Source organism: Rhagoletis pomonella, unplaced genomic scaffold (genome assembly GCF_013731165.1).
Source record: "Rhagoletis pomonella isolate Grant_MI unplaced genomic scaffold, Rhpom_1.0 Rhpom_scaffold_01953, whole genome shotgun sequence".
NCBI lineage: Eukaryota > Metazoa > Arthropoda > Insecta > Diptera > Tephritidae > Rhagoletis > Rhagoletis pomonella.
In genome coordinates, this window is record NW_023460507.1 from 21581 (window position 1) to 35756 (window position 14176).

General features: G+C 35.2%; 1 protein-coding gene across 2 annotated transcripts; it reads right to left on the reverse strand.

The window, feature by feature from the left end:
- Positions 1–5704: 5704 nt before the first annotated feature.
- LOC118752914 (T-complex protein 11-like protein 1) lies at positions 5705–12200 on the reverse strand. 2 transcript variants are annotated; one of them, XM_036487762.1, is made up of 7 exons: positions 12133–12200; positions 9495–9605; positions 9267–9431; positions 8715–9193; positions 8324–8642; positions 8096–8262; positions 5705–6917 (listed from the first exon to the last, which is right to left on the reverse strand). In XM_036487762.1, exons 2-7 carry the CDS (start codon positions 9602–9604, stop codon positions 6604–6606), a joined length of 1554 nt encoding a protein of 517 aa, XP_036343655.1. In that variant the 5' UTR covers position 9605; positions 12133–12200; the 3' UTR covers positions 5705–6603. The 2 variants fall into 2 exon arrangements, with proteins under 2 accessions (XP_036343655.1, XP_036343654.1); XM_036487761.1 differs by lacking the exon at positions 12133–12200 and adding an exon at positions 10252–10715.
- Between the last annotated feature and the right edge of the window lie 1976 nt (positions 12201–14176).

Below are 14176 nucleotides of genomic sequence, written 5' to 3' on the forward strand. Positions count from 1 at the left end.
GAGCGTTATATTTATGTTTAAAGCCCTTGCAGTACAAATCGTAGCATCGTTTTACTTGCATATACCAGAAATAGGTCCCCTAATGCGTGTGTTAGTTATAGAAAGGTTGTTCTTTTGGAAATTTTCCACTATAAATATGAAAATTGCGCTCAATCGTTCTAAAATTCCCGAAATTTTCGGTTGTCTCCAAACAATAGTTATTATTACATATTTAATTAAAAACATTTTTGATTCATTGCTGCCTGTGGACATTTATTTTTCTATTCTTTGTTGACTAATGTAGTGGTGCTAATTAAGAATATTATAACCAAATTAATTATTTATACATAATTAGGCTTATTACAGCCTCATTGCGAGTGTCGTGTGAAGTGCAAGAAGTATTTCGAGAGTGGAATCGTATCGAAAATTGAATAGCATTGCTTAAAACTTGGCAGCACAGGATAGTTTTCGACGATTTTCGTCGTATACATACTTATTTCTACGCGATTGTAGGCAATGCCAATGTTGTCTAATTATAATTGAAGCCTAATTTACGACCTACGCAATAAGGCTGATTGATACAGTGAAACCCCGATATTACGAAGTTTAAGGCGTTGGACAAATAGCTTCGTTGTTTTTCTATAACGGAACTCTAACCGTCAACATATTCAGAATTCGTTATGTAGAGGCTTTTGAGTCGAGACTTCATTATATAGAAGCTTTTTCTAATGGTACTCCAACCGTCATAATATTCAGAGTCCGAAAGTGTTTATGCTCAAATTCTCTTCGCTATATCAATGCAGTATTTTTGTATGGCAAATTTCCCAACAACGAGATACTTTCAGGGGGCTCAACAAAAATTTTGTTATATTAAGTTTCTTGCTTTTTCGAGGTTCGCTATATCGAGGATTCACTGAATTTTTTAGTGAGGGGCTGTGCGATTTTGCGACTACTCGAGCAAGTTGGTTAATCAGTTGTTCGGTTAATTAATAACTCGAAAAGTCAAGATTTTGATTACTCAAAACGATGATTAATCAAGCTACTTAAAATATGGCTACTCAAAAAAATGAATTTTGGTCGTTAAAAGAGTATGCTTTTGAAAATGAATAACTTCTTTTTTAGAATGTTTATATAAAAAAAAAATATTTTATTTTAATTTTTTGAAAAAAAAACAGAGATCTTTGAAAGTTTGATTACTCATTTTATCCATAATGTTGATTAGTCATAAAGCGAATTAATCAAATATTTAAGTTTATGGTTAATCAAAATCTTGATTACTCGAGTAACCGAACTTTTGAGTAATCATAATTTCCAATTAATTTGATAGTTGTTAGGATTAATTAAAATTTTGAATAATCAATTAATTGCACAGCCCGAAAATTTTTTTTTAAAACTTAAATATGAATAATGAAATATTGATTAGTTGTACTCTACTACTAACAGTGATATTGATGATCACAAACTATGGATATATATGTGTATGTTACATAATAGCAAATTGGTATAAAATCAAATAAAAAAGGAACAAAAATAAAATACAAAAAAATTTTAATTAAATAAAAAAGATGATAATTAAAAACTGAAATTGTAAATTGTAAATTGCGTAAAATACGTTAATATATACATACATACATATATGTATATGTATACAAATATCGCTTATAAAACTATTTAGTAACAATAATGATCATGTTAAAAAAAAAAACTATTGAATACACCGTGCGACAGTAAATTTTGAAACTATGGGAAAATTATAGTAAAACTACGTACCTAGTTTTTCTCTCTGACGTCAAATTTTTTTTTTAAGGACTTTGAAATTTAAAAAATATGATTATTTGAAAAAATTATCTAAAAAATTCACTGCAATGCTGAATAAGGGTATCATAAAAAAGAAAAAAATCTGTAGAATTATAACGAAATACATTTTTTAGTGCATAAGGGCAAATGGGTATGGAAAATGTCCTTGACAAATTTTGTCCTTAAATATCCTTGAAAATTTAAAATAATTGTTTTTGAAAAAAATTATTCGGTGACGAATAATATACAACTTTATTAACTTAAAAAGATAAAATTTATTAAAAGCGCATTTTCAATACCTATTCCTCCATGTAAACCAAATAACTTTATTGTTTTTAAATTCTACAGAATTTTCTCTTTCATTTGGTACCCATATTGTTATTCTACATTGCACTGATTTTTTTAAATACATTTTTTAATTTAACATATCTTTAAGACTTCCAGGTCCTTTGAAAAAAAATCCTGACGTTAGAGTGAAAAACTAAAAATGCAGTTTTACTATATTTGGCTCATAGTCTTGTGAGTATATCGAATCTTTCGTGTGTTTAAATTTTTTTTTTTTGTTTTTGTCGCACGGTGATATCAATGAATATTACACTATAATATCCATGCATACAAACGTGCGGACATGCATAATTATATATTACTCCACTATTATATTATATTAATCATTGTATTGTATATTTTTTAATGTTTTAACATTTATTTTTGGTTTTACTTCAAATAAACGAAATGTATACAAAACCAAACTATGTTTGAATCTTCTACCGTCATACTATTAATAATATTGGGATGAATTACACAGGTTTACAAAAAAAAAAATAAAAGTGTATGCATATTAAACCAAACCTATATATCCCTATGTTATTCGACATGCTGAATGCGAATCCGAGCTCCGTTAACCTCCATCACGTCAGGTTCGTGGTCATTTGAAGGTCAAGTAGGGAAAAATTCATTGAATAAATCTGAAAATTCAATAAAATTCATCGGAATTTGACCTTGGGATGACCTTGGCATGACTTCCAGATGACCTTGAGGAATCAAGGGACCTCCATACTCGGTTTCAGTGACAACAAAAACAATTTTTTATTTTTTTTATTTTTATTGAATAAATTTTATGTCCTATTTGACCTTCAAATGACCTCGAAGCTGACCTTATGGAGGTTAACGGACCTCGGATTCTTAAATGCGCACTTACGCTAAATCATCAGATGACCCCTAAGTAAATTTAACCCTCTAACCTCCATTTTTAATGAACTTACCTATCTAGTACCTCTTTGAAACGAGGGTCACAAAGACTCATTACGATGGTAGGGGTTTAAGGGGCCAAAACGTTATGTAAATTAACATTTTAAAATAATTAATGAGCAAAGCTATTAGCTACCTAAGTAATTTTTATCAGTTTTTGGAAAACTGGGTCAGCTAGCGTAACGCGTAACGGACGTGTTTGAATCCTCAGTGGTCATTTTGTAGAGTCTGAGTCTCCTAAGACAGACAAAGCTCTGTCTCGTGCGGTCGTGTGCCCATACCGGCATTCACAGGTCGAGAATCTCTCGGTATGCAGTTGGGTCCAGAAGTTGTCTTATGAACCTCTGGACTTCGTCCGTCAGTTCGTAGAGATGCCTCCTGACGTGCCTTGGCGAGGGCTCTTCTGCAAGCAGTTGTCTGCTCGGGTGCCCACGTATGCGGCGCCCTATTAGGAACTGCTTGCAGAGCATTGTTATGCTCCTTGAAGGGAAGCATCTGTCCCTCGTAATGTAGATGGTTTTGAGGCCACATAAGAAGGCATCCTGTCGCGCACCGTTTACTTTCGAGCAGAAGTTTCAATTCCATTCCCGGACGCCATTATCGAGCAGTCGTCAGTGCTCCAACGATATTGTATTACTCGTCATTTAAACACACATTTTTCGGATTATGACATACGTGAACGTACTCTTTATCCCCTTTAGCTTATAAGACTGCCGTATCACGAAATTTTCTTTCGTATGGTTTCGATCTGCGAACGGATGTTACTATTCGAGTCCAGCATAAGAGACAATCGAGACTCCCTCTGGTTGTTGAGAGAGCTTTGATATATAAAAATTAAACAGCAGCGGGACCCCCTGTTTAATTTTCCTTAGTTTGCTGCTTTTTTCTCTAAAAATTACTGACAAATGTCGACCTCAGATAATTCGCCGACCACCCTGTGAGTCCTTCGGGGAGAGAGGTAGTCTCAATGTATTGTAGTAGCGTGGAGTGACTGACGGTGTCAAACGCCTTTGACCGATCCAACGCTACTAAGACTTTTCTCACAGGGGCGGTTTCGGTTAAGGTCACGTGTTATCTGGGTGTTTATGGCGTTAAGTGCTGTGAACTTAACGGGGCCCATGCTTATGCATCGCTGGGGTCAGGTGGTACGTGTAATGCGATAGTAGCAAGGCCTCAAGTGTCCCTTGTTGGACGGTTTCCCCGGTTTGAGCAATGCGACCACCCTCCTGGTTTTCTGTATATCTGGATCGATGAGTGGCCATGGACAAATTGAAGACCTTGGTGAGATAAACTACTCTCGCAGGACCCAATTTTTTCAGCTTCAGCATCCACATTCCGCAGCTCCGAGTCCGACGAAGCATGTTCACCGAAATAGACTTCCACTTTGCGCTTCGTCGGGTTGGACAGTGACCTCACGGTTGACCAAAGCTTCTTCACATGAGAGGTGAAGTTACGAGTCTTCAGATGCTCTTCCCACTTCTTCTCCAGTTATGTACGTTCACAAGTTGCCGAATCTTCGTATTGAGATTCCTAATGCATGGATTTCCGGTATCGGCCTGGCGGGGGGTCCGAAATACATCCAGCCGGGATGAAGTGGACTGCAGCGGCAGTGACAACGCAGCAGAACTTACGTTTACATACGTGAACGTCGGTTGGTGTGGGGCGGGCAGAGAAGGCGCTTTCAGTAACTTTCGCAAAGCCGTTCAGTCAGCATTCGAAAAGTTGACGTAGGTTCGGTGTTCCGCGGAAGCAAAGTCGGCAGGTTTATCAATCGAGATGATTATGGACAGGTGGTCTGATGTTAGGGTCAGCATAGTCGCCACGTTATGCTGTTTATCAGACCAGCGCTTACGATGGTTATATCAGGCGAGCTACTGCAACTGCCCATTATCATGGTGGGTGCGTCGTCGTTCATTGTGCAGAATGTCGAATCGTTAATCTGCTCAGGCTTGAATTCCAAAGATCGTGGTGCGCGTTAAAGTCACCAACCGATCGATCTTACTCTGGTGGGAGTGCGGTTATGTCTCTGTGCGTGTCTATTGTTGCGGTGTCATTGTGTTGGTGTTGTTTTGCTAAACGGGGTTAGATCGCCGAAACAACAGCCCTTGGTCGGGTAAAACCCCAGTCATTCCGGTACGTGGAACCAGCTGTAGTTTTATCAGCTCAACTTAATCTTCAGTAGTTACCGCTGCTTGCAATTTTCTCTTTTTCGCAACATTGACTGCCTCTTCCGTGTGATGAGACACCTGTTTAAGTGGGCCTATTATGAAGAAGCTACCATCTATTCTAATCTAATATTCTAAGGGCCAAAGTCTGTACTGAAAATCTGTAGTTAACTGCCGATTCTCAGTTAACTACGCACTGTGAATTCGTAAGTTACAAAGAATAAATATGATGTTTTACATTTTTTCATAGATATTTATTATGTTTCATATATTACTTTTGTATATATTTTTAGGATAAAAATTATTTTTATATGCTGTTTAAAGATGTTTTGTTCAACGCATCAATGAATCGATATAATGTGTAATATTGTATAATTATGTAGTAGTACTATACCGGCTGTATATCATAATTGCTTGTATATGTATTATATATAGTTATGTATGTATATTATATTTAATAAAAATGGGGGTAAGAAATTTTACTATCACAACACATTTCCAATTAAGAAATCGTATGTCGACAAAAAAATTAAAATATTTTATCTAAATTATAACAATAACCTGACTGCGTCATTTCATTTGCAATGCTACTATCCTTCCTCTAAAATTTCAATTCATTATATTTAGTAGGTTTACATGCATATGTTCTAGGTATGCGGAAATGACAATATTTATTCGTTAAATAGTGGTAAATTAAAAACGATATCACTTCAATGTGGTTGATGGGTGGTTAAGTTGGGAGTTCAATTCATAAATAACTTTTTTGTCAATATTTAGCAGACATCTGCAAAAATCCTTGAAAATGTTTACATATAAAGCCTAAAAACTAACGATATATTCGCTGAATTATTTTAAAGTATTCTGTTTCTTATGCATACATATGTATGTGCGACTGCGTTTTAACATAAACTTTTTTTATTTATAGCACGCATTTCTGCCATTTTAATATAATCTCAAATTCTATTTTTTTTATCTGTATGTATATTTCCACAATTAATTTGGCTTTTCTCTTTATTAACTAATTTTGTTAAACAGTTCTTTTTAAATAATAGCACGTGCACTTAATGAGTGAATTTGTAATTTTGTTAATTTTTTTTTAATAATTTCGACGGTATTCGATTTTGCATTTCTTCATTTTCATAATTAAATTTTCTTGTTTCTAATATTATCCGTTTCTGCCATAGTTAAAGGAGTGCTAAATCCAGCTGTCCAGATAACTTCGTTGCCTAACTGACACACATACATACATGTGCACGCATTTCTGGCACAACATTGTGGGCATTGTTAGTTTCTTCGTCTACCACAAATCTGTTTTTCTAAACGATTTTGTGCCAATGGCAGCACTTGTCACCCGCACCACTCATCACCGCAGCTAATCGCCACCTATTATTTGCAATACGCTTGGGTAATTCCATTATTGGCTATTGATAGCCTTCTCCTCCGTCGGAGTAGCAGCAGGACCACTAGGTGCTGCCTCCGGGGACTCTATGGCCCTTGTTACGGCCGCTGATGCATCGCTTGTGGTTGCCTCGTTGTTTGTAATGCGAGGTTGTGTTAGGATTTTCATAAAGTATTCACCGAAGACGGAATGATTGTAGGCAATCACGCGTTTTAGGGCAGTGCTATAAGCCTCCAACTCATCTTTGAAGTCAGCATAGCCTGGCGGCGGCGGTGGCAAACCAGCTCTAGAGCGCATAGCCAAGCGGAAGTAGGTTTGAAAGCGTTTCCCTGTTGATATAAGGGTAATTAGCAATTGTATTTTATTTATAATTACTAACCGACTTCAAAAAAGGAGGAGGTTATCTATCAATTTGTCGGAATATTTTTTTTTTAAGGAAATGTGGTACCTCAGAGAGATGGTCCCATACTAGATCCGATCATTGCATCGTGAAGAAATTTAAGGAACTTTTAAATTTTTATATGAGAATTGAAGTCGGTTTTGTTTTTTTGCTTAAAAATTACTTGTATGTATGAACAGTTGTCCACAAAATAATAGGAGTGCGATATTTTGATCAGTTTTGCCTATTTATCTTTCGTTTATTTTCTGCCTTATTATGTATCGACGACAACATCGTATCTGATTGAAATTTTTTATTTTGACATGCTGAAAAATCCCGTTTGTTTTCAGAATATTTGTGGTTGTAGGTGTTTCGCATTTTTTTCCCTTACAAAGTATGTTCGACAATTTTCTTTTACTTATATGGAAGACACTGCCAGCAAAAACATTGTCAAAAATCAATGGGATGTTTTACCAACTTGAAACTTGCACTTTATTATACTACAACTTAATAGGCTACAAAGCTGCATAACATATTTTTTTCTAAACATTAAATAAACAAAAGACAAATATGTGGTCCAAATTGTAGCTTGTTTCTGTAACAATTCTCTACCAATGCGAATTCATATATGATTGTTCTCTACTGTTAATGAATAGTAGAGAATGTCGTATATTCTTACAGAAACGAGCTACTGGTCGAAATATCTCACTGCTATTATTTTGTATACTGTATAGAGCGTGTTAGTCGTGGCAATATTTCCAACTTTTCCACGCAATTCGCTGTCAAATTGAGAAAGATAAATTTTATTTCGATGTGTGAACAGCCAAAAACACCTTTCTGATACATTTCGGAAATCAGTTTCAAAAATAAAAGTTGCAAGATGTGACTGCAATTGAGAGAGCGCATATCGATTTCGGAAATACATACAAATATTTTAACTTGCTCATGCTGCACTAGGAATCTGCAATTCGAATTTCGGAAATAAAAAACCTTTTGAAAGACATTTTATATGCAAGGTGTGACTGCTCAGGCAACTTCTTTCTAAAATTTCTCAATTTGGCAGCCTTTTCGAAATATATTGCATTGACAAGCTCTTATGTATGCAAGTGAGCATTTAATATAACTTACACATTAGGGCGCGCACAGGTGAATCTTTGTTACCCGTTTGCAATATCTGTAACTTCAACATGCCTTCCGTATTAGCGTCCATCACAGGCTGATTGTCTTTTTGCAAGTATTCGTTTATAACAGATTTAACTTGCAGCCAAACATTTTCAACCGAATCCAAGAGCTCTCTACAAGGAAATAGCACAAAGTAAATTAAAATCCGTTCTATTAGTTCCCTCCTTTACTTACCTCTCATTGGTCGTGCCTTGCAAGATGATTTCAACTTGCTTGGCGAGTGCGGCACGATTTTCTGAACGCTGCGAAATAATCGGTACTGCCGAGCAAATAGAAATTACTGCAGCACATGTACAAATACGTTTTGCACGTTGACCCAATTTTAAAATACGTTCCTTGTCAATTGAAAGCACCTCTGGAAATTCTTTTGGCTCATCCCAATCCATGAGCTCCATGTAGGCATTGGAAATGGTTTGCTCTGGTGAGCAGGGCACATTGTTGGCATCATGCATGCAACTGTTCTTCAACCAGTTTTCAGTAGCCGGGAAGCCAACTAGACAGAAGAGAGAAATTTCAATGCTAAGCTTAATAAATTTGGTTGCATTTTTGCACTTTTTTTTCTTACATTTGTAATACTCTAAATATTCTTTAAATTTCTGCTTCTCATACTCCACCGAACTGGCCATTATGTCGTTGCGCGCAAAGTCCAATAAACAGTTCACCATATCCAATTTCATTAGCGCCATAGTTTCGAGTATATTCTTAAAAGTATCCACCACATCTTCAATTTCGGTCAGCTGGTGCACAAGTTCATCCCTTGCGGGTGCACATGACTTTGCCATAATATGTATGACAAAATTGGCATATGATCGGAAATCGAGCACACCCTCCTCTGCCTGTTGCTTTATAACATCGATATCAAGTATCTCATTGATGTGCTCCAAAGCGCGTGTATTATTTTGCGAAAGAATTTGTGGAAAACAATCTTTAATCTCGGCTAGCAATTGGATAGCGTGATCGTAACAAGGTGGATTTTCATTCAACTGGTTGCGCAGCACATCCCAGAAGGCCTTGTGCATGATGTCCTTGATACGACGTTCAAGGCTAAAGGTAAAGTAGAAAATAATTGTCATGTGTTAGTCCAAATGTGAAAGTTGTGGTGGCATTAATGCCTTACCTGTTCTCTGGTGGTTCATATGGCTCAAACTTAAACTCTGGGTTGATCGCAATTTCATGCACCAGCTCCATATTCTGTATATTTTTTAGCACATCACCCACTTCGTGGAGTGTAAGCACCTTCGGTGGACTACCGTCCATACTGGGCAAAATGAAACGTGCCAATCTGTTTAAAATATTATAAATTATATTTTAAAAGAAGTTAATGTGCAACGATATAGTCACTTACTTATCAGAGCTTTCACTCTCAGTGCGGCTACGTAAACTTGAGGCACCAGGTGAGGTACCAAGCAAATTCTCGGGCGTATTAGCCTCGCCACCAGGACCGGACGAGTTCATTCTGAAATGAAGTATAGTTTTGTTGATTAGAGTCAGCGATATTGCATTCACCAAATTGAGCTACATATTTTATATTATAGTCTCAGTTTTACAATACATTTTAGTTTTATTTTAGACCTATTTTGCATATTTTAAAAATGTTTTTGATTTAAAAGATTGGCTTGTTTCAATGTAAAAATAATAATAATTTAAAACACCATATAAAATGCTTTAAATATACGCGTACGATAACGGATAAATATAAGCTATGTAAGTAAATCCACAATCGCCCTACAAATTTTTTTGGTCATTTTATTGAAAGTTTCACGCATGAATGTACGGATTTTAGTGCATATAATATACTATATTGAATATTCATATTCATTTTGACTAATTAAAATACCTAAGCACACACATAGTTCCAATTACATATGAAACAATTTAAGCAATTGCGCAGTAAAGCAGAAAACCAGTAATTGACGGCAGTCAGTAAGCCATGTAAAAGAAACAACAAATATAAGCATTTGCAAACTTCTATTTCGTAAATTTCTTCGGTCATTCAAAATTCATTTATGTATTTACATATGTACATATTCAACTATACGCCACCCTCTTTTCAACTCGGTGTTTTTCATAATAGGATTTTTATAAATTTCCTGGTAACTCACCTTGAAACCGAATCAGCTGGCATTTTAGCGACGTTTATGTTTTAATTTGTTTTTTTTTTGTTGAATAACTTTTTATTTGTTATTACTCCCTACTTGGAATGGGCAAAAGCAACAACTTTGCGTGCTGTTCCGCGTCCAATACAAAGAAAAATATTGCGATGTGGCTTTGCGACTTGTAAAGTGGTTTTACCTAAGTTGGCTCGTTAGTTGCTGGCACTCTTTGCTGTTCTCACAGGAGAAATTAAAAGTTCAATGCTTGATTGGTAATTTCTTTGTTTGTATCTCCTTATTTTCCAGTCCAAGCACACTCAACTTACACATACATTCCTTCTTTGGATAAATGGCAGTTTCCTTTGTTCGATCAACACAAGCTGCAGTTTTAACTTTTGCAAGCACGGCGTTCGATTTAGTCACCAGTGTTAATGAGGCTTATTGCACTTCACCCTTTTTTTTAAACTGGAAATGAGGGCAAAATTTTTGTGTAACAAAAACGAGCCTTTTCTTAAATTAAAGAGAAATTAATTAGTTATAAAACCGAAAATTAAACAAAAACCACTACAGGGTTAGCTAGGATTTTAAACTTTTCTAAAATGATTAATACATAAGCCCGTTAACTTATTTATTTTTGGCTATAGTTAAATCATTTGTTAAATTTAACTCGAAGAAATTTCAGCATGTTCTGTACATAAGTTTAACTAATGATTTAACTATACTTTAAAATGGATAAGTTAACGGTACTTAATAAAACTGAAAATAAAGATTTTATATCTACATATGTATGTACCACTAGATTTCAAATACAATCTATTTTGCTTGGTTTTTATTGCACAATTTCCTTCTGCCATCAAATATCAAGACTTGCCAAGTTAAGGTTCCCACGACAATGCGAACTACTTTAACGATGCAAATATAAATCGTTGGTTAATTTGTATGCTGTTACAACAATAACTTGTCAAATCAGAGGATCGGCGCTTAATGCCAATTCCAATGCCCTAAGTGCATTTTCACATTAGGTAGTATGTAATTAATACTAGCGCATCTCATAAGACGTTTTTTTTTCATTATCTCACCAGATCTAATACGAAATTTATTTAAAAACCTTGCCACTTTCTTTCGAAGTAATAATATTTATTAATACAATTTCAAGGGCTTTGTTTTTTGAAAACCTACAGATACACCTCCAGCTGCTGCCCTACATTTCTGCTTTACACAACCATAAAACACTCTGGTTATTGTAATGCTTGTGAAATAAACAAAACTCTAAGACAAAGCAGCAACCGAAAACAAATTTGGAAACACACAAAACTTTGCAGTGCGCTCTTCAAGGAATATATACAAAGCTATCTGGATGGATATACACATATACATTTGTACTAAGTATAGATACAACGACCATATAAATATGTAAATCTATGTTTGAATTTAATGAATAGAAATTGCTGCTGAAGGCATTGCTCGTAGTGATATGGTGGTCCGCTGGTGGTTTGTACGCATGGTGGCTGATTGGGAAATAGTGACAAGGACGTAAAAGTGGATGAATTGCGAACAAACACATAAATACATACATACACACAAAGCAAAAAATTATTTACTATAAAGTAGGTGGATGTATGTATACGGGGAGGTATAATGTAATACATATTGCGAAAGACGAGGGTGACTTTTTGGGTCATACACACACTGTAAGATTTAGCAAACAAAGTATGTATTAGCGAATGTAAAATTAAACACTATATGTGTGCCCATACAAATACGTGTACATATTACAGTTTAAACCGTGATAAAAACATGGTTTAAACTACAGTTGCAGTTTTAAACAATAGTTATTGTAAAATTTAAGTACGAATTATTTTTGGAATGCATAAAAATATACATACATACCTACTACCTTGGCTACGACAGAGAACGTTCTCTGGCTACGATATCACCCTTTTTCAAGTACGAGCAGTGTTGCCAGAACTTTTTGGGCCGACCGGCTAGATTGGCAAAAAAAAGCGGCTAAAAACGGCTAAAATGTTTTAGTGAAATTTCACATAGACTCTGGCAAAAAACGGCTAAAATGTTTTAGTGAAAATCCACATTTTTCTTCACGATTTAAACCGTATCTTATATATAAAATAGCGTTTAACGTTTTAAAGCACATTGGATTTCTTTGCTTAGTTTTTATTATATTCATTGAACTAAATATTCGCTCTACTTCTGCATTACTTATAGGCAAAACAAGCAAACTAAAAACTAGGTTGCAAAGGTGAGCAAAAGGGTTTTCTCCTAGGCCATTTCGAAATTGATAAACTTCGGCCCAAAATTTTACAGTTGAGTCTAAATTACTCCAGGTATGTAACGTTAACCGTTGCCATTGCATCTCTATGGATGTTATTTCGTCGGCATTATATTTGTATTTTTGTTGCTGTAGTTGAACAAATACTTTTGGTTTAATTACTCTTAATGCATTTCCAACCGAAAAAAGTCAATTTTTTTTAGTGTGGCAATATTTGTAGGGAGGCGTAGTTCCTTTATTAAAGTGATAATAAAATAGCGACCATTTTCTCGAATTATTTTCTCGGCTTCGTGGTCAAAAGCGTTTGTGCTTACTTTTGTTTTTAAATACTCTTCAAAACTGTGATAAAACTGAGGAAATGGAGCAAGGTATGGTTCCAACGGGGAGCATATAGGATCAAATGTGTTCGCGCTAATAACCACTAGGGAGCATAGATGCGAAAGTAAAACATTGAGTTCATTAAAAATCTTCATTGGGTCTGCATTATTGCTTTCGAACAACTTGTTTACTTTTTGCACCTCAAAATTAGGCAAATAGTAAAATCGGCTAAAAACGGCTAACTTTTTTTTACAAACCGGCTAACAAATCGGCTGCCGGCTAGATTGAATTTTCTCCGGCTAGTTGCTATCAAAACCGGCTAAATCTAGCCGGAAAACGGCTAAAATGGCAACGCTGAGTACGAGTAGTACTCAGCGTCTTCGTTCCACTTTGTCGCTTTTAAATTAAACGCAGTAGTCATTCACTGTGGCATAAATTATAGCTCAAGTTTTTTATACACATCAATTTTTCCCATGAGTTTTAACCATTAACTTAAGCACCTCGTTACGCTTCTTTACTGTGATTTTTCAATGGTGGCTATTTGTTACAATGTGGGATAGATTAGTCACAATTAGTTTAGTGCTTTTTTCTGAATAAATGCAAAGGGGGGAACTTTTTTATTGTTTAAAAAGCGTCCACAAGGTTCGAGAAGAAAATACAGAATGAACAGAAAATAAAAGTAATCAAAATAAAGCAGACAGATATGTCATCAAATTTTGCTTTGCGGAATTTCATCGCTCTTTTGTCGTGCGCTCTCGGTGATGCCATCCAGTCAGTGATCGGACTCAAACCACATTGTGGCAGATCTGCAAATTTTTTGAGCATCTACCACAGAAAGTTTGAAATTTACCAAATTGAGTAGTTTTATTTTTGCTCGACATATTTTTTTTAATTTTAAAAGCAAAAATTGTCCTACACTAAACACTAAGGAACAAATGCACAATACTACCAAATCTCGAATTAAAAAAAAAAAAAATAGGATCGATAGAAACCATTAAGGTGAACATAACGGTATATTTTTTTTTTTTGGGAAACAACAACTACAACAATTATTAAAGGTCAAAGTTCAAAGTAAGCATTTTCTCAAATTAATATTTCTCGAAAACCTCTTCAAGGAATGGGACAATTTTGATGTCATTTGATAGAGAATTTAATTCTCTTTAATTTGATATACATATTTATACATATACCTTTTTATAGTTTTCACGAAAATGGAATTAATGTGGAAAAAAGGTATACAGGGTTTTTGTGTATAAACACCTTTCTCCGTAGGCGGCCTTCGGCCGCACTTATGGATTATAACCCTCACAAAGTAGAATTCTCTTTCTG